The following is an 18,913-nucleotide window of genomic DNA, read 5'->3' as shown; positions in this document are numbered from 1 at the left end:
AAATCTTTTGTGTAGTTTCATATGTGCACTTCAGGAGGAAGAGTTTATTCATCAGGTACTCAGAAGTGTATGCCATCTAAAAAAGTAAAGATTCAGTAGCTTGTGGATGTATTTCTGGTTAATACTTGACCATGTGCCTCAAATTCTAGTAACTGTCAATAATTTTAGGCTTTTAAAGAATGTGAAACCTAAAAGTAGGAAATACCTGGAGAAAGACCTACCAGAAGGACACAATCAGAATCACCTTGGGGCAAAGAATTAGAGCCATCCTGCTTCTTGAGAAAAATGACCCAAGAACCAGGGGTTCTGGTCCACCACACAAAGGTAGCATACAATTACTGGTGACGCCCTGCTCAGTATGGCTAAGCAGTTAGAGCATTGGCTTGTGGACCAATGAATCATGGGTTTGATTCCAGTCAAGGGCATGTGCCTCAGTTGCTGTTCATCCCTGTCCTTGGTCAGGGTCATGCAGGAGGCAACCAGTCAATGTGTCTCTCTCACATCGATGTTTCTCTCTCTCCCCCTCCCTCCCTCTCACTCTACCTGAAGATAAATAGAAAAATATCCTCGGGTGAGGATTAAAAGAAAACAAAACTACTGGTGCCTCACCCCTCTTCTCCAACAAAGGTGATGTAGAGTTTGTTTCGCTGGAGCTCTTTCCGGGAATAAGCCATCACCTGATTAAAGGTTCCTTCCAATAAGTGGTCCCGACGAATAACAAGCCTAGGGAGGAGTAGAAACCATGTGGGTGGTGAGTGGTGGCTTGAAGCTCTTTTGTTGGAGAATGTTCTAGGTGAGTGGTAAGTGCCTAAGTCTCACTCTCCAGACCGCATGAATATGCAGATTCCATTAGTTGAGCAATGGATGTTTTTTTAAATACTCTTTTGAAAACATTGACAGCACAAGGACAAAGTGTATGCTTTTATAATTAGATACATTCCATCCTATTAGACTATTTTTGGATTTTTTTGGATTTTCAATTTAAAAAAGAATCTCTTCAATTGAATTGCTGAGTTTAAGTTTGGCTTAGCAAGATGAAAATAATAAAACCAGAAGGAGAATAAACCCCACAACTTTTTATTTAGACTCCTATTACAAAGTTACAAAGAGTCCATGAATTTGAAAAATGAGTTAAATTTGTCTCAAGAAGCAGTAAAGGTAAATATGAGATTTAAAAAAATTAGATCAAGATTTGTTGTTTTCTGAAAAGATCTAACATTGACTCTATATATGCCTTTGCCTGAAATCTATTGTTCTTTCTTTCTGGCCCTTTGCTCCCCTTTCTTTCTGCCTCCTCTTCAGTTTCTTAACTTCCTATCTTCTTTCTTCCCAACTTTCTAACTTCTTTCCTTCCTCTTTACTATGAACATAACTGTTACCACACCGTGATATCTAATCTCCAAAATAATATTAAAAGGGTATAGGAGGAGAAAAAAGTACCATCTGAATTCAATACCAAGTGCTGGAACACTCACTTAATTTTTCCTGGACCCTGACCAAATCCTTTGGCTTCTAGTTTTCGGTAGAAATTACGGAGCTTAGCCTCAAAGTCCCTCCGATAGGGTGAAGGGGCTCTCACACTGGCTCTTTGTAAACCTGTAGAGAGAAGTACATGAGCTGAAGATCAACACTGTTTATCAAAGAACAAATACAAAGATCAGTGGTAGAGGAAAGGCCAACAAGAGGCACATTCCTGTGTCTTCATATATTTTTCTCCAAAATTTTTTCTTTAATTTTCATTACTCCTTCAGTTACTTTAACAATGATTGGAAATAATATAGTACAGAAAAAATTCTGATGATAATACATTTTTATATCTTCCACTCCATTTTAAATTTTATTTCTCTTAAAAATACCTTGATGATCATATTTCTTGGCATAATTGTACTTAAATAAACTAAAAAAAAAAACATAAACCAAACTAGACTAAACTTTTCTTGTAAGTTACTATATTATAAGAAGTGATTGTGGTGAATCTGAAAAATGACAAGTAAATGGAAGCTACACCGACCATCTCCCAGTACCAAACTAGAATTAAAACTAAAATAAGAACAAGTTATCAGGAAATACCAACTGAAGAGCAGCTAGAGAGAACCCTTATAAATAGGGACAAAGAAGACACCAAATCAAGCCTGGTAGAAGCTGCGGGGTGTGAGAGAGCTGGCTGGGTGCCCACAGGCAGCTGTTGAAGGCTGTCTTAGCTGTGAGCAGTTTCCTCTGAGATGTTGGGTGTTAAAAGCCCAAGCTGTCTCCAGAGCAGAGAGAGGCAGAACAGGGAAAGGATTCCACATAACACCTGGCTGAGAAAGTCACCAGAGCAGAGGAGCTGGGAAAACTGGCACTTCCCTGAAGGGTCAGCACACTAAATCAGCTACAGCCACTCACCTTGGAGTTCAGGAGAGGGAGCATAGAGTGGACTGGATGTGTGAAGAGAGTCAGGGATTCATGGCACTGCGGAGAGAACTGGGAAGGAGGACACTGGGAGTTTCACACTGAATCACTCCTTCATAGGCCAGTTGCTATATTACTGAAAGACCCCTTCCCAGAGCCCTGTTGAAAAGCAATGGCTTATCCCTAGAAATTTAACAACTCCCTACTGGAGATACGGAAATTGAAACTCATTAACAGTGAGAGTCTACCAGCAAGCAAGGAGGGGGAAAAAGCGTCCAAAAAAGATTTGAATTTTTTTTCGTTTTTAGTAAATAAATGATTAGAAATTTTATTTTTTAATTATTTTTATTAACTTGTTTTTGTTACAGAAGTTTCTCTCCCCCGCCCCCATTGACACCCTCCTCTCTATCCCCCCTGCCCCTTTCTCAGCTTTGTTGTCTATGTCCATTGGTTACTTGACCAAGCCCTCAGTGTTAGGGGTCCTGGCTCTGAAGACTGAGCTGTGAAGGCTGAGGCCTGAGAACTTATGCAGAGCCCCTCCCTATGGTTTCAGTAAACATCTCTGTCAAGTAGCCCTCTGTTTTAGCCTGGTGGAGAAGCAACTGCTGCTCCCTCAGGAATTTAACACCACCCTGTGTCTCTAAGTACTGAGCTGTGAAGGCAGAGGCTTGGACCCCTGGGTCGAGCCAATAATTCACACCTCAGAAACCCAGGGGAAAGCAATTGCCCTACCTGCTGGAAATCCTCTTATTCTATCCACCTGGGGAATTTTACATTCAGCTGAGGGCTACAATATGAAGCTCATCAAGTAACTGAGAATAATAATATGTAGGCAAATACTAGAGGAAAACTGAAGCTTTGGTTGGTCCACAGATCTATCCAGGAAAGTAAGACTTGACAGTGGTGTTTAACATGAGTCCATTAAACTCATTCAAACCCAGTAGAAGGAGCCACACTGAGTGGAATATCAACACCCACAGGAAAAATTTGGCAGGCTCTAAAACCCGCTGAGACAGCCAAAATGGTGAAACAGAGAAACAAATCCCAAATGAGAGAACAGGAGGATTCTACAGAAGAAGGAATAAATGAATTGGAATAAAGCAAGTTATCAGAGATAGAGTTCAGTGCATTGATTATGAGGAAGCTCAACAGCATGAGTAAAGATATTAATAGCATGAGTAAAGATATAGAAACAGTAAACATTAATGAATTGGAAATGAAAACAAACCAAGGAGAAATAAAGAATGACATAGTAGAAATAAAAGACACACTGGAAGCAATAAACAGCAGAGTAGATGAAGCCGAGAATCAGATCAGTGAATTAGAAAACAAGGTAGAAAAAAATCAACAATCAGAGAACCAGAAAGAAAGTACAATTAAAAAAGGAGAAGACAGCTAAGAGAACTGTGGGGCAATATGAAACATAACAATATCTGCATCAAAGGAGTGCCAGAAGATTAAGAAAATGAGCAATGGCTGGAGAATATATTTGAAAAAATAGTGACAAAAAATTTCCTAACTTGGTGAGAGAAAAAAGCATACACATTCAAGAAGCACAGAAAGCCCTAAGTAAGAAGACCCCAAAGAGGCCCACCAGATAAAGACACTACAAAGACAGAGAATTGCAGGCCAATATTTCTTTTTTGTTTGTTTGTTTGTTTTTATGTGTTTTTTTTATTAATTAATTTTTGTTACAGATGTTTCTCCTTTTTCCCCCACTGATTCCCCCTTCCCCCTCCCTCCCTGCCCTTTCCCCAGTTTGTTGTCCATGTCCACTGTTCATGCATACATGCGTATAAGTTCTGTGGTTTATCTCTCCCCCACCACCCCCCTCTTTAGAGGATTGTCAGTCTGTACCCCACTTCCACGTCTCTGGGACTACCCCATTCCTCAGACTGTTATGTTCATTATATTCCACAAATAAGTGAGATCATATGAAACTTGTCTTTCTTTGTTTGGCTTGTTTCACTTAGGATGATACTTTCCAGGTCCCTCCATGTAGTCTCAAAGGATAAGAGATCTTTCTTTCTTACAGCTGCGTAGTACTCCATTGTGTATATGTACCACTGCTTTTTTATCTATTCGTCTACTGATGGACACTTGGATGTTTCCAGATCTTAGCTATTATAAATAGTGCTGCTACAAACATTGGGGTACATATATTCTTTCTGATTGGTGTTTTAGGCTTCTTATGGTATATTCCTAGAAGTGGGATCACTGGGTCAAACGGAAGTTCAATTTTTAAATTTTTGAGGTAACACCATATTGTTTTCCCTAGTGGCTGCACCAGTCTGCATTCCCACCAGCAGTGCACTAGAGTCCCCTTTTCTCCACACCCTCGCCAACACTTGTTGTTTGATTATTTGTTGATGGCGGCCATTCTGACAGATGTGAGGTGATACCTCATTGTTGTTTTAATTTGCATCTCTCTGATGATTAGTGGTGATGAGCATTTTTTCGTATGTTTCTTAGCCATTTGTATGTCCTGTTTGGAGAGGTGTGTATTTAGTTCCTCTGCCCATTTTTAAATTGGATTCTTTGTCTTCCTTTTGTGGAGTGTATGAGCACTCTATATGTATTGGAAACTAACCCCTTATCTGATATATCATTGGCAATTATGCTCTCTCATACAGTGGGTAGCCTTTCCATTTTGATGATTGTATCTTTCGCTGTGCAGAAGCTTTTAAGTTTGATGTAGTCCCATGTGTTCATTTTCTCCTTTGTTTCTATTGCCTTAGGTGATGTGTCAGTGAAAATTCTGCTGTGTATGATGTCTGAAATTTTGTTGCATACAGTCTCTTCTAGGATTTTTATGGATTCATGAGTTACATTTAAGTCTTTTATCCATTTTGAGTTTATTCTCATGTAGGGTGTAAGTTGATGGTCTAGTTTCATTTTTCTGCAAGTAGCTGTCCAATTTTCCCAGCACCATTTATTAAAGAGGCTGTCCTTACTCCACTGTATGCTCTTGCCACCTTTGTCAAATATTAATTGAGCATATTGCCTTGGGTCCATTTCTGGGTTCTCTGTTCTGTTCCACTGGTCTATATACCTGTTCTTGTGCCAGTACCAGGCTGTTTTGATTACAGTGGCTTTGTAGTATAACCTGGAATCTGGTATTGTGATCCCTCGAACTTTGTTCTTCCTTTTCAAGATTGCTGTGGCTATTCGAGGCCTTTTTTGGTTCCATATAAACTTTTGAAATAATTGTTCTAATTCTGTGAAGTATGCTGTTGGTATTTTGATTAGGATTGCATTGAATCTATAGATTGCTTTGGGTAATATGGACATTTTAATGATGTTAATTCTCCCAGCAGGCCAATATTTCTGATGAACATAAACGCCAAAATCCTTAAGAAAATATTAGAAATTGGCTATAGCTATACATTAAAAAAGTTGTTCACTGTGACTAAGTGGAATTCATCCCAGAGATGCAAAGCTGGTACAATATTTGCAAATCAATAGATGTGATATACCACATAAACAAAATGAAAAATAAAAATCACATGATTATATCAATAGATGCTGAAAAATAATTCGACAAAATCCAGCACCAACTTCTGATAAAAACCCTCAGCAATGTGGGAATAGAGGGATCATATTTTGACACAATCAAGGCCATGTATAAAAAACCTATAGCCCACATCATACTCAATGGGCAAAAACTAAAAGCATTTCCTTTAGGAACAGAAACAAAACAGGGATGCTTTGCCACTCTTATTTAACACAGTATTGGAAGTCTTAGCCACAGAAATTAGACACAAGAAAAGAGCAATTTAGTTAGAGGATCAGCATGTGCAAAGATACTGTGGCAGAATGAAAAGTGGTTTATCTGGTGCACAGGTATAAGAAACACAATTATATAAAACAAGGAATGAGAGGCGGGCAAGAGACAGATCAAACAGGATAAGTTATATTGTGGTAAGTTATACTGTGGTATACTGTTTATCTATTTTTATTGTTGAAAGTATTATATGTGTCTGCCTTTTTTCCCATAGACCCCCTTATTCCCATTGCCACTGCCCTCCTGCCTTCCCCAACCTAGTGACCATGTCAGTTGGTTGTGCATGGGGGCTGACATATGACTTTAGTTATAAAAAACATCAGTCTTTCTGCAGTAGAGAGAAAAAATTAGAAAGGATTAGAGTGGAGTTAGAGAGTTTAAATTGAAATAGGATGGTGTCAGTGGAGATGAGAAGTGGGTAGACTGAAGATGTTTTTAGGAGGCAATGAATTAAATATAGGCAATGAAGGAGACATGGGTTTAATATTTTGTCATGAAATAGATTGTGGTGACATTCATTGATATGGGGTACAATGGAAGAATAACACATTTGAGGGGAGATCATAAGCTTGGTCTTTGATAGTGATACCTGTTAATTTTTTAATTGGAAAGGACATAATTTGAAAGAAAAACCTGGAACTAAATCTTGTGGATAGTAGAAAGCAAAAGATGAGTCTACAAAAGTGGCCAAAAAAGAAAATAAAATGTATAGAGTGATCATGGAAACTAAATAAAGAAGTGACTTATGGGACAGATCAGCCAGTAATGTTAAATATGGCTGACATATCAGGAAGAGGGCTGAGAATTACTCACTTGGCTGGGTGTCCAGAGGTCATGGCAACCTTAGCAAAGACACCTGCTCTAATGCACATGTGTTAAGGGAACATGGTGGGGCAGCTTGATCAGCTTGATTGGTTTATGGCATTTGAGAAAGTGACTGCCTAACGATTTTAATTTTCTCAGTGAAGGAAGAAGGGACATCCTCTATGAGGAGAGACACAGGACTGGGGGTTTGAGGGGGTGGAAATATTTTAAATAACAGTAGAGAAGAGAATAAGTTTACCAAAGAAATGATAGAATTTTCTTTTGGGTGTAAAAAAACCAATGCAAGATCACAGATGATTAACTTGTAATTAATAATCTGCCTTGTCAGGTGAATTTTCCAAGAATGCCTTATCACAGATGTGGGGGGAAAAGATAGTAAGGTTTATCTGGGGGTAGAGTTCTGCTAGAATGTACAAATAAGATGGAGAGAATCAGGGGAGTTTAGCGCATTGGCAAGAACGTTACTGAAATGATGAACCATGGAATTAATGCTAGATGAGAGAAAGACAGTTAGAAAGGAAAGGAGAGATATCTATTAACTAGAGGTCCTGATGAGTGCTAAAGATTATAATAAAGAAAGTAGTTGAATAAGCATGTTCGATGGGAGTATTATGCTTGAGTCAGTATATTAGAGATAATAACAAGAGCAGAAATATGACTGTGGTTGAGATACAGGAAAAGAAGTTCACTGCAGACAAGGGAATCTAGAAACTAGAGTCCAGAGAACTAAATGGTGTCCTTGTGGATGTTGAAATAATCCAGGATGATAGGTCAACTTGAGAAGAAGAGAGAAACATGAGACAGGTTCCACAGCTTTTGAGAATTAGAAAAAGGTTGATACATGACAGTAACTAGAAGGGGAGATACAGCTGAGTGATATAAGCAATGAAGCACTAAGTGCACCAGCCCCATTTTTGGATTCTGCAGCACCTGAGGTGTGAGGGAACCAGTATCCATCACTTGAAAAGAAGTGTCTTTGGTGAAATGCTGGGTTTCAGGATACAGTTAGAACTAGAATACAAGTCTATAGGTACAAGTACAATTTTATGTCTAGCAGATTACAATGTATTTTATAATATAACTTTTACTGTCGTGTATACTACCACTATCCCCATGGTCATTTCTAGGTATTTTACAAAGTATTTTGGCATAAATGCCTATGATTCACTATCTCTGTAGCATCCAGGTAAATTTTGCAAGTTTGGAAAATGGGAATTGTAAACTTAATATCAGTATGTTTGGGTTACGTAATCTAGGACCCCATGGTCAAAGATAGAATAAATAAGTATTTTGACAAAATGAACTAGCTGAGTGCTTGGATTCATGGCATCAGAAATATATCAGAAAAGTTGTTTCCTTTTATAAATGTTATCCAATATGTTTCATTTAGCAAATAACTCTTCACTGTCTCTTCTTTTTTCATTTTCAATATGATCTCTCTCACATATAATTATGTTAAAATTATACTCTATTGCCAAAGATTTGGACAAAAGTGTAGACAGGTTGTAAGACTGGGACAACCTTTACAACAAAAGATAATCATATAGACCAACAGCTTCTCCAAATGGAAGTCTCTGCTCCCCCAAAATAAGTACTCTGTGCATACTGGAGATGATTGTTTCAATGCTGGCTCTGTCAAAGATTTTGCTCTACCTTTTCTCAGGTCATGGCATCTCAGTTACATTGTATGTCACAGGTAGCATGTGTTAGGTATTTTTCTTAACAATGAATGTCATTAGTACACTTATTTGGAGGAAGTGAAAGCAGGGAAATACTGACTTAAAAATCAAGTTTAACAATGAACTAAACCACCTCAAAGAGACAGTTCCAAATGACACATCTTGGAGGAGCCAAACTAAAAACTATTCTAGTTTTAGAGACCTATGGCAACATTGAGTGATACAAAAACAACCCTTTTGAGGGACAGAACATTTTGCTAAATTCTGTTTCTCTTCTGAATTTCTCCACCAGCTTCAGAAGCCAGAATTGGACTCTGACTCTTGATGTTGTGAGATAATAAGTTACCAGATTTTTCAAACTAACTTATTTAAAAATTATTTCCTTTATTGATTTTTAGAGAGACAGGAAGGAAGAGAAAGAGATGAAAACATCAATGAGAGAGAACATCTATTGGCTGCCTCTTGCATGCCCGTCACTGGGGATTGGGCCCAGAACCTAGGCATATGCCCTGACCAGGAATTAAACCAGTGAACTGTTGGTGCATGAGCCACACTGGCTGGGCTCTTTACTTTTAAAGTTATAAAAAATTAGATTACCACTGAGATCTGCAACAATATGATAATGCTAATAAATGAAATGGGGAAAAAGTCTCCAATATCTAGTAAATATTTGGGAGTATGAATTTGAACTTATGTTAGTTTTTCATATGAATCCAAAAAATAGTATCTTCCTTTCTCAATAAAGAGTTTAATATATATTTTCTCATTTAAAATAAAAAGTATCTGCAAAGAAATTTTTGTATCATGAGTAAATGCATTCTAATACATAAAGACAACTTCAGGAGAAGATTCCAAGATGGCCACTGATTAAGTGAAAGCTACACCAACCATTTCCCAGGACCAAACTGGAATTACAACTAAAATATTTAAAAATTATCCTGAATAACCAACTGAAGACTAGCTGGAGAGAACACTTATAACCAAGAATGTAAAGAGGAGTCCAAATGTAGACTGGTAGAAAGTATGGAGGTGTAAGAGGGCTGGCTGGGCCCCCACAGGCAGCAGCTGAAGTGTTTCAGAGATATCTAAATTGTGGGGCATTCCCCCTGATAAGTCTGAGGCCTAAACCCACAGCTGGGCTCTCTATCCCAGAGTAACAGAACCTGCAAAGGTGCTCACAAAATATCTGGCTGTGAAAAGTCCCAGAGGTTCTGTCTGGCAGGGAGAGACATCTAGAAACACAGACACCCTCTTAAAGGGCCGATGCACTAAATTTCATTTGCAGCCACTCACCTTGGGCTCTGGAAGTGGAAGGGCAGAGTGGACTAGAGATGCATAAAGAGGTTCTGGGTTTGGTGGCTCTGGAGAAAGAGCTGAGAAGACAAAGCTAGGATCGCTGTGCTGAGTCATTCTTCCAAGCTGCAGAAGCTGTCTTTCTGAGTTTACACCTTGCTGAAGACTACAGCCTGAAGGTCATTAAGTAACTGAGACTAACGGACTTCTGTAGTCAGAAGTGGATCTCTGGGTGCTTTGAGTTTTTGCCTGATTGGCTCCTGGGCGCAGGGCTAGCAAAAGGAGACCTAGTGTACTGCTTTGTCTTTTCCACTCACACTGAGCCACAGCAGAGGGAGCCACAAGCTGTGGATTGCTGATAGCTCCAAACAGGGTACTCACGGCAATGACGCATGTGACATTGGTCTGTACTACAGGCCTCTTTAGAGGCCCCAAACCAATAAACTCAGTGGGAAGCATTAGATAACAACAGAACAGGATCCAACAAGTTTCAAAAGCAGTATATCCACAGAGCAATCTTGGCAGACTCCAAATCCTTCCAAGGCAAATTACTTTTTTGTGTATAAGCACTGGCACAGAAACCTTCATGCTGTATTGGGGGTTGAATCTCACCGTTAGCCAACCTGAGGTTCAAGCCCAAATGCAAAGGGGCCAATAGCAATCAAGACACCATTACAAGAGGAGGGCCTACACAATGCACACTAGGGACATTATTAGAGCACCCAGGTCTAGTGATCAGGGAGACTGCACTACTGGGTCCCTGAAGTTACCTACTACATAAGGCAATTCTACCAAAATTGGGAGTCATAGCAGATATAACTAATACATAGAAACAAGCCTAAATATGTAGCCAGATATAACTAATACATAGAAACAAGCCTAAATATGTAGCCAAAATAGGGAGACAAAGGCATAAACCCTAAATAAATGAACAAGAAAATTCTCCAGAAGAAAAGCTAAAGCATTTTATCAGATATAGAGTTCAGAGTAATGAGTATAACGATGCTCAAAAGCATGAAAAAAGACATAGCCACTATTAAAAACAAACAGTCAGAAATGAAAAATGACATAGCAGAAATAAAGAATAAACTGGAAGGAATAAACAACAGATTACAGGAAGCAGGTAATCAGATTAGTGAACTAGCAGACATGGTAGAAAAAAAATCAATCAGAGAACCAAAAATAAATAAATAAATAAATAAATAAACGATGAGAAAACAGGACAGTTTAAGGGAACTTTAGGACAATATGAAACATAATAATACCCATATTATAGTACTACCACAAGGAGAAGAATGTTTGCAACAGATAGAGAAACTGTTTGAAGAAATAATGTCAGAAAACTTCACTAACTGGGTGAAGCGAAAGTTAAACAATTTCACAAAGCATAGAGAGTCCCATGCAAGAACCCAAAGAGGCCCATGCCAAGACACATCATAATTAAAAGGACAAAAATTAAAGACAAAGAGAGAATCTTAATAGCAGCAAGACAAAAAACAATTTGTTACCTACAAAGGAGCTCCCATGAGGCTCTCAGCTGACTTCTCAACAGAATAGTACAGGCCAGAAGGGAATGGCATGAAGTATTCCAGGTAATTAAAAGCAAGTATCTGAAACTACGACTACTTTTATCCATTAAGGCTATTCTTCAAAATAGAAGGTAAAGAGTTTCCCAGAACCCCCCACAAAAAGAGGAGTTTATTATCCCCAAACCAGCATTGCAAGAAATGTAAAAGTGGTTGCTGTAATAATAAGAAAAGAAATATATATATATATATATATATATATATATATATATATATAAATATGAGCATAAAGAATAAAAACAGCAATAAAAAAGAACCAATCAATAATAACCTTAAATGTAAATGCTCCAATCAAAAGACATAGGGTAGCTGAATGGATTTAAAAAAAACACACGACCCATATATATATATATATACTGTCTACAAGAGACCCATATCAGAACAAAAGACTCGCACAGGATAAAAGTGATGGTATGGACATTTTTTCCACACAAATGAAAAAAAAAAAAGCAGGTGTAACAATACTTATATCTGGCAAAATAGACTTCAAAGAAAAGGCCATAACAAGAGACAAAGAAGGCCAATACATAATAAAAAAGGGACCAGTCCAACAAGAGGATATAATCCTGGTAAACATATATGCACCCCATATAGGAGCACCTAAGTATATAAAAATCTCGTGGAGGACTTTAAGAGAGAAATAAGATAGTAATAGCATCATATTAGGGGACTTTAACATCCCACTGACCTCACTGGACAGATCTCTCAGAAAGAATATCAACAAGAAAAAAAATGATCTTAAATGACACACTTGATCAGATGGATTTAATTGATATTTACAGAAAACTTCACCCCAAACTTGCAGAATATACATTCTTCTCAAGTGCACATGGAACATTATCAAAGATAGACCATATGTTTAGACACAAAACAAGTCCCTACATGTTTAGGAATGAAATCATGTCAAACATCTTCTTGGATCACAATGGAATAAAAGTAGAAGTCAACTACAATGAAAACATTTAAACATATTCAAATATATGGATGCTAAATAGCATGTTATTAAACAATGAATGTGTTATCAATGAGATCAAGAAAGAAATTCAAAACTTCCTGAAAATAAATGAAAATGAACATAAGACAACACAAAATATGTGGGACACAGCAAAGGCAGTGATGAGATAGAAGTTCATAGCACTACGGGCCTACCTCAAACAAGAAAATTCTCTAATAAACTATCTAATCCTACAACTAAAAGAATTAAAAAGAGAACAATAGAAAAAGCCCAGAGTAAGCAGAAGAAAGAAAATAATTAAGATCAGAAACAGAAACAAATGACATGGAGACAAAAAAAAAAAAAAATACAAAATATCAATGAGACCAGGAGCAGGTTTTTTAAAAACATAAACAACATTGATGAACCTGTAGCCAGACTCATAAAAAAACAGAGAGGCCTGAAATAAATACTATCGGAAACGAAAGAGATAAGTAACAACTGACACCAACAGAAATACAAAGGATTGTAAGAAAATACTATGAAGAACTACATGTCAATAAAAAGAATAACCTGAGCAAAATAGATGAATTCCTAGAAATACACACTCTTCCAAAACTCAATCAGAAAGAATTAGAAAACCTGAGTAGACCAGTAACAACTAAAGGAATTTGAAGCAGGAGTAATCATCATCATCATCATAAACTTTCAGCAATCAAAAGTGTTGGACAAAACAGCTTTACAGGGAGTATTACCGAACATTCAAAGAAGAACTAACACTCATCCACCTCAAACTATTCCAAGAATTTCAAGAGAAAGAAAAACTTCTGAAATCTTTTTATGAGACAAACATTATCACAATTCCAAAAACAGATAGAGACATTAAAAGAAAGAAAAGTGCAAGCCAATTTCCCTTAGAAACATAGATGCCAAAATCCTCAACAAAATATTAGCAAATTGGATCCAGCATATAGTAAAAAGATTATTCACCATGACCAAGTTGGTTTTATTCTAGGGATTCAAGGCTGGTACACTTGTCACAAATCAATAAATGTGTACATCACATGAACAAAATGAAAGATAAAATTACATGATCATGTCGCCAGACACAGAAAAAGTATTTGACAAAATCCAGGACCCATTTTTCATAAAAGCTCTCAGCAAACTGTTAATAGATGGACCATACCTCAATACACTAAAGGTCATATATCACACACCTACAGCTAACATCATACTCAATGGGAAAAAACTAAAAGAATTTCCCCTAAGAATAGGTACAAAACAGAGATGTCTGTTTTCATCATTTTTATTCAACATAGTACTGGAAGTCCTAGCCATAACAATCAGAAAAGAAGAAAATATAAAAAGCATCCAAGTTAGAAAGGAGGAAGTAAAACTGTCTTATTTGCAAATGGCATGATATTATACATAGGAAATCCTAAAGACTCTACCGAAAAACTATCAGATTTAATAAATGAATTTGGTGTTTGGCAGTGTAGCAGGATACAAAATTAACTTTCAGAAATTGATGGCATTTTTTTACACTAATAATGAACTTTCAGAAAAAGAAACTAAAAAAGTCCTATTTACCATGGCAACAAAAAATACAAGATACCTCTGAATAAACTTAATCAAGGAGGTAAAAAACCTGTACTCAGAAAAATGCAGGACACTGGAAAAAAAAATAGAGGAGGATATAAACAAGTAGAAGCATATACTGTGTTCATGGATTGCAAAAATTAACATAATTAAAAAATCCATACTACTCAAAGCAATCTATACATTCAATACAATATCTATTAAAGTATCAATGGCATATTTCACAGATCTAGAACTGAAACTACAAAAATTTATATGGAACCCAAAAAGACCCCGAATAGACACAGCAATCTGGAGAAAGAACAAAGTATGAGGGATTAAAAAAAAAGTGAAAATGTATTCCACTCTGTGGGAGAACATATTTTCCAATGATACATCTGAAAGGGGGTTAATTTCCAAAATATATAAAGAACCCATACAACTTAACAAAAGGAAGACAAACAATCCAATTAAAAATGGGAAAAGGACATAAATAGACACTACTCCAAAGAAGACGTACAGATGGCCAAGAGACATATGGAAAATGCTCAAAGTCACTAATCGTCAGATGCAAATTAAAACCACAATGAGGTGTCACCTATTACCTGCCAGAATGGCTACCATGAATAAATCAATAAATGACAAGTGCTGGTGGGGATGTTGAGAAAATGAAACCCTAATATACTGCTGGTGTATGGGAATGCAGACTGGAGCAGCCACTGTAGAAAAACAGTATGTAGTTTGCTCAAAAAATTTAAAATGAAACTGCCTTTTGACCCAGTGATCCCACTTCCAGGAATATACCCTAAGAAGCCTGAAACACCAATCAGAAAGAATATATGTACCCCCATGTTCATAGCAGCACTATTTACAATAGCTAAGATCTGGAAACAGCCCAAGTGCCCATCAGTAGATGAATGGATAAAAAGCTGTGGAACATTTACACAATGGAATACTGTGCAGCTGTCTCTTTGAGACAGCATTGAAGGACCTGGATATTATTATGCTAAAAAAATAAGCCAGTCAGAGAAAGACAAATATCACATGATCTCACTTACATGTAGAATCTAATGAACAAAACTAACAGATGCAGAAACATGGACGTGTGGAACAGACTATGAATGTTGTAAGGAAGGTGGCAGGGTTTAACCAAAGAACTTATATGCATAACCCATGGACTCAAACAATAGTGCAGTGAAGGCCAGGGGTGGAGGGTAGACAGGAGAAAAGTAGAGGAGGTCTATCAGGTAAAAAAGGGGGAAATCTGTGATACTTTCAGAAATAAAGATAAAGTAAAAAAAAAAAAGAAGTATTCAGCCGAACCATTTTACATCATGTAAGAAAACTCTTTTGCATCTTATCTTCCTAGGGACATATAGTGGTCCCTACTAAGCACATAACCTAATAACTTTTTTACAACTTAAGTTGCCAAAATTGATATCCAACAACACTCTGAGTTATAAGGATGAATGTTTCAGAAAGGGTTCTTCCCTTTTAAATTCTTATAGACTGTATTTGGAATGTAATAGAAATTTAAAGCAGGGATTTAGCAGACAGTAAATATTTTATACTTTTGGGGCCATGTCGTGTCTGTCACTACTACTCAAATCTGCTGTTGTAGTATGAGGGATGCCATTAAAAATACTAAAATAAACACATATGGCTGGGTTTCACTAAATTCTTATTTATAGACAATGAAATTTGAATCCCATATAATTTATACATGTCATGAAATACTGCTTTTGTAAAAACAAGTTCAAATCATTTAAAAATATAAAATGCATTCAAGTCTTGGGTCATTACAAAAACAGGTTGCAGACAGGACAAACATACAATTGTTCTTTCATCTTCATCTAGTAGAAACACAATGGCCATTTACAGTAAATATAGTACCAGATTGTTAAATTACCTGGGGAGTTCTGAGGTGAGGAACAAGGTGAACAGCGTGGAGAGAAGCTATACCCAGGGTGGAAGGCAGCTTGCAGGGGGACGTAGGACATAATCTCTTCTTCAAAGAGACTGCAAAGTAAAAAACAAAACAAAAATGAAAAACTATTCTTTGTCCATAAGAGAGTGCTCATGAATTGGGGTAATAGCAGTTACAGTTCTCATAAAACAACAAAAGCACTTAGATTCAGATGAAGTATTAAAAAGACAGGCACATCCCCACATGCAAATTCTATGTTGTTGTTTTTCTCTCAGTGTTATTTTAAACCCTACCTAATCAAACAACAAAGTCTCCCATCAAGTACTCTATTTAGGTCTTGTTACCTGAACTGTAAATGTAAAGAAGGCAATGTATAGCATGTACAAGATGGGAGCCCTACTTGGGTCACAATCACTAGAAACCTCTAAGTGAGTGTTTCAGTCTGGGCTGTAACGAAGGAGAACTGCAGGGGGCAGTTTTTCTACATGTTTTTTTCCAGAATTGTTTCAGGCTTAGCCTCTTACCTCAGCAAAATAACTAGATCTGCATCATAGGACAATTTTTGAAGCCCATTATTACCCTCAGTCCGAATGTAATGGATTTTCTCCCTAGAATAATGTGGAAAAGAAAATAAGAGTTATACACCAACACAGAGGCTAAGGAATGAATCCTTTTCTAATCAATTTTTTTTTCTCTTCCAATGTGGCTGAACAGTGATGTACTAATTAGGGTCAAATGCACTGGTGGCATTTTAAGTTCCTATTGCAGGTTCCCAGAAGCTCTACAAGGAAGCACCTCTCCTCAGACTCACACAGGGACAGAAGCTAAGAAGCACAACAAAAGTAAGTCATTGAATAGCTACGACAGTCAGGAGTGGAGCTGAGCAGAGAGAGCTGCTGAAGGACTGTTGTGGGCTCACAACATCTTGGAAGTTATGGAAAGAAAGAGTGAAGGGATATCTCCTGAGAAACCTTATGCCTGATGAAAAATGTATAAATCATGCTGGGCACAACGAGAGTGTGACCTCCAGAACACATGAGAGTCTCCCACATTGGTCTGAGCACAGGCCTAGATTTCTCTCTGTTTGATTACTGTTTATGTATTCTGACCCTTTTTTTTTTACAATCTCCAACTCCAACCTGGCAAATTATTCCAACAGCACTTATTTTGATCAAATGAACTTTCTAACTGGCTTTTTTGACATTCAAATATAAACACCATAGCCGAGATTCTTTCTATTGCATGTATACTTCAAAATAAATAAATAAATAAATAAATAATTATCTTGAAGCAGTGCAGCATAAATATGGGAAAATTTAGAGGTCAATTTAAAAATATTTGACTATTTTATTTCTTTTGCATGTTGGAATCCTAAAGCCCACTTTATTATTTTTATTATTATTTGTTTTTTAAATTAATTTATTCATGTTACAGATGTTTTTTCTCCCTCCCCAGACACCCTCCTCCAAATCCCCCCCACACCCCACTTCATAGCATTGTTGTCTATGTCCCCCACTTCATAGCATTGTTGTCTATGTCCATTGGTTATGCATATATGCATATAAGTTCTTTGGTTTATCTCATCCCTCCCCACCCCACTCCTCTGAGGTTTGTCAGAATTGTACTCCTAAAGCCCAATTTAACAGTGTTAGGAGGTGGGCCTTCAGGTTGTGAAAGCAGAGCTCTCTTGTATGAGATTAGTGCCCTTGTCTTACATGTGAGGATATGAGAAGTCTGTAAACTGAAAGAGAACCCTTTGATTATGGTACCATGTACTTGGACTTCTAGTCTCCAGACTGTGAGAAGTATGTTTCTGCTGTTTATAAGCCATAAAGTCTGTGGAATTTTTATAGTAAGCCCAAAAAAACTAAGCCACACACCATCATCCACTGATCTTCAGAAGCACCACACTTGACTAACAACATTCTTCTCAGCTCCTCACCCTCATGTTTAAGCTGTCATTAGCCTGTATTGTTTTTGCATTCTCAATATCACCACAAACTCCCCCTTGCCCTCCATCCATGCTGTACCATCATCCATACAAGTAGATTAATAGCATAGTCTTCTAGTAGGCCCCCCTCCTTTATCTTATTCTTTATATCCAGTCTAGCCCTTCTCCACAGAGCAGCCCAAGTGGTCATTAAAAACATAAATACACCTATCTTTCTTTCCTGTTGAAAATTCTTTAATCACTTTTAAAATAAAATCCACTCCAAATAAAATCCCAACTCCTTCCCATTGTTGACAAGGCCTCCCTCTCTAATTTCACTATAGTCCCAATCCACCCCTAAGCCATATTGGCTTTTTTTCACACTTTACCTATGTCAAGCTTTTTCTTCCTTGCAGCCTGATCCCCACCTTGCATCTTAGGGGCAGTTTCTTCTCATCCTCCAGGTTTCAGTTTACTACCATCTACCTAGAAAAGCCTTCCCTGTATTATACCCAAGAAGTAAGTCTCTTCCTCAGCACCATCATATTATCCACTATCACTGAGTTATGATCACATCATTCATGACCCTTAACAAATGATATAGCTATGTATTTGGATTTAAAAAATAGTAAAAAAGGACTCAAACCAAACTTTTCTGTCATGTCTCCCTTAGTCTCAAGTGCCATGAGACTAAGCTCTAAGTTCTATGTCTGTTTTGTTTGCTACCATATACAGAGTCCTGGTGCAATCCTGATTCAGAATAATTGCATAACAGAAGCACTAGTTGAAGGAAAAAATGAATAAATAAGGACTGCTACCATGATCCTTAAAGTTAACAGATATCATTGACTTCTGGGTTTTCTGGCTCTATGTTCCTCCTCTATATATGGCTTCCTTATGATTCATTACTGAAAATAGTTTTCTGAGAACTCATCATCTACCCTCTAACCCAGCAAATGGCTTTGCGGACCACAGACAGTGGATCC

General features: G+C 37.3%; 1 protein-coding gene across 1 annotated transcript in view; it reads right to left on the bottom strand.

Moving 5' to 3' along the window:
* HECW1 (HECT, C2 and WW domain containing E3 ubiquitin protein ligase 1) overlaps nucleotides 1–18,913 on the bottom strand; it is a 632,276-nt gene that overhangs the window by 167,027 nt on the left and 446,336 nt on the right. The window contains exons 17-20 of the mRNA XM_036246873.1: nucleotides 16,522–16,605; nucleotides 15,980–16,089; nucleotides 1,476–1,596; nucleotides 610–723 (exon numbers count right to left, since the gene is read on the bottom strand). Of these exons, the coding sequence (XP_036102766.1) occupies nucleotides 610–723; nucleotides 1,476–1,596; nucleotides 15,980–16,089; nucleotides 16,522–16,605 (429 nt within the window). The remainder of the gene's footprint in view (nucleotides 1–609; nucleotides 724–1,475; nucleotides 1,597–15,979; nucleotides 16,090–16,521; nucleotides 16,606–18,913) is intronic.

The sequence above is a fragment of the Molossus molossus genome, unplaced genomic scaffold (genome assembly GCF_014108415.1).
Source record: "Molossus molossus isolate mMolMol1 unplaced genomic scaffold, mMolMol1.p scaffold_m16_p_7, whole genome shotgun sequence".
Classification (NCBI taxonomy): Eukaryota; Metazoa; Chordata; class Mammalia; order Chiroptera; family Molossidae; genus Molossus; species Molossus molossus.
This window is presented reverse-complemented; position numbering and strand designations above follow the sequence as displayed.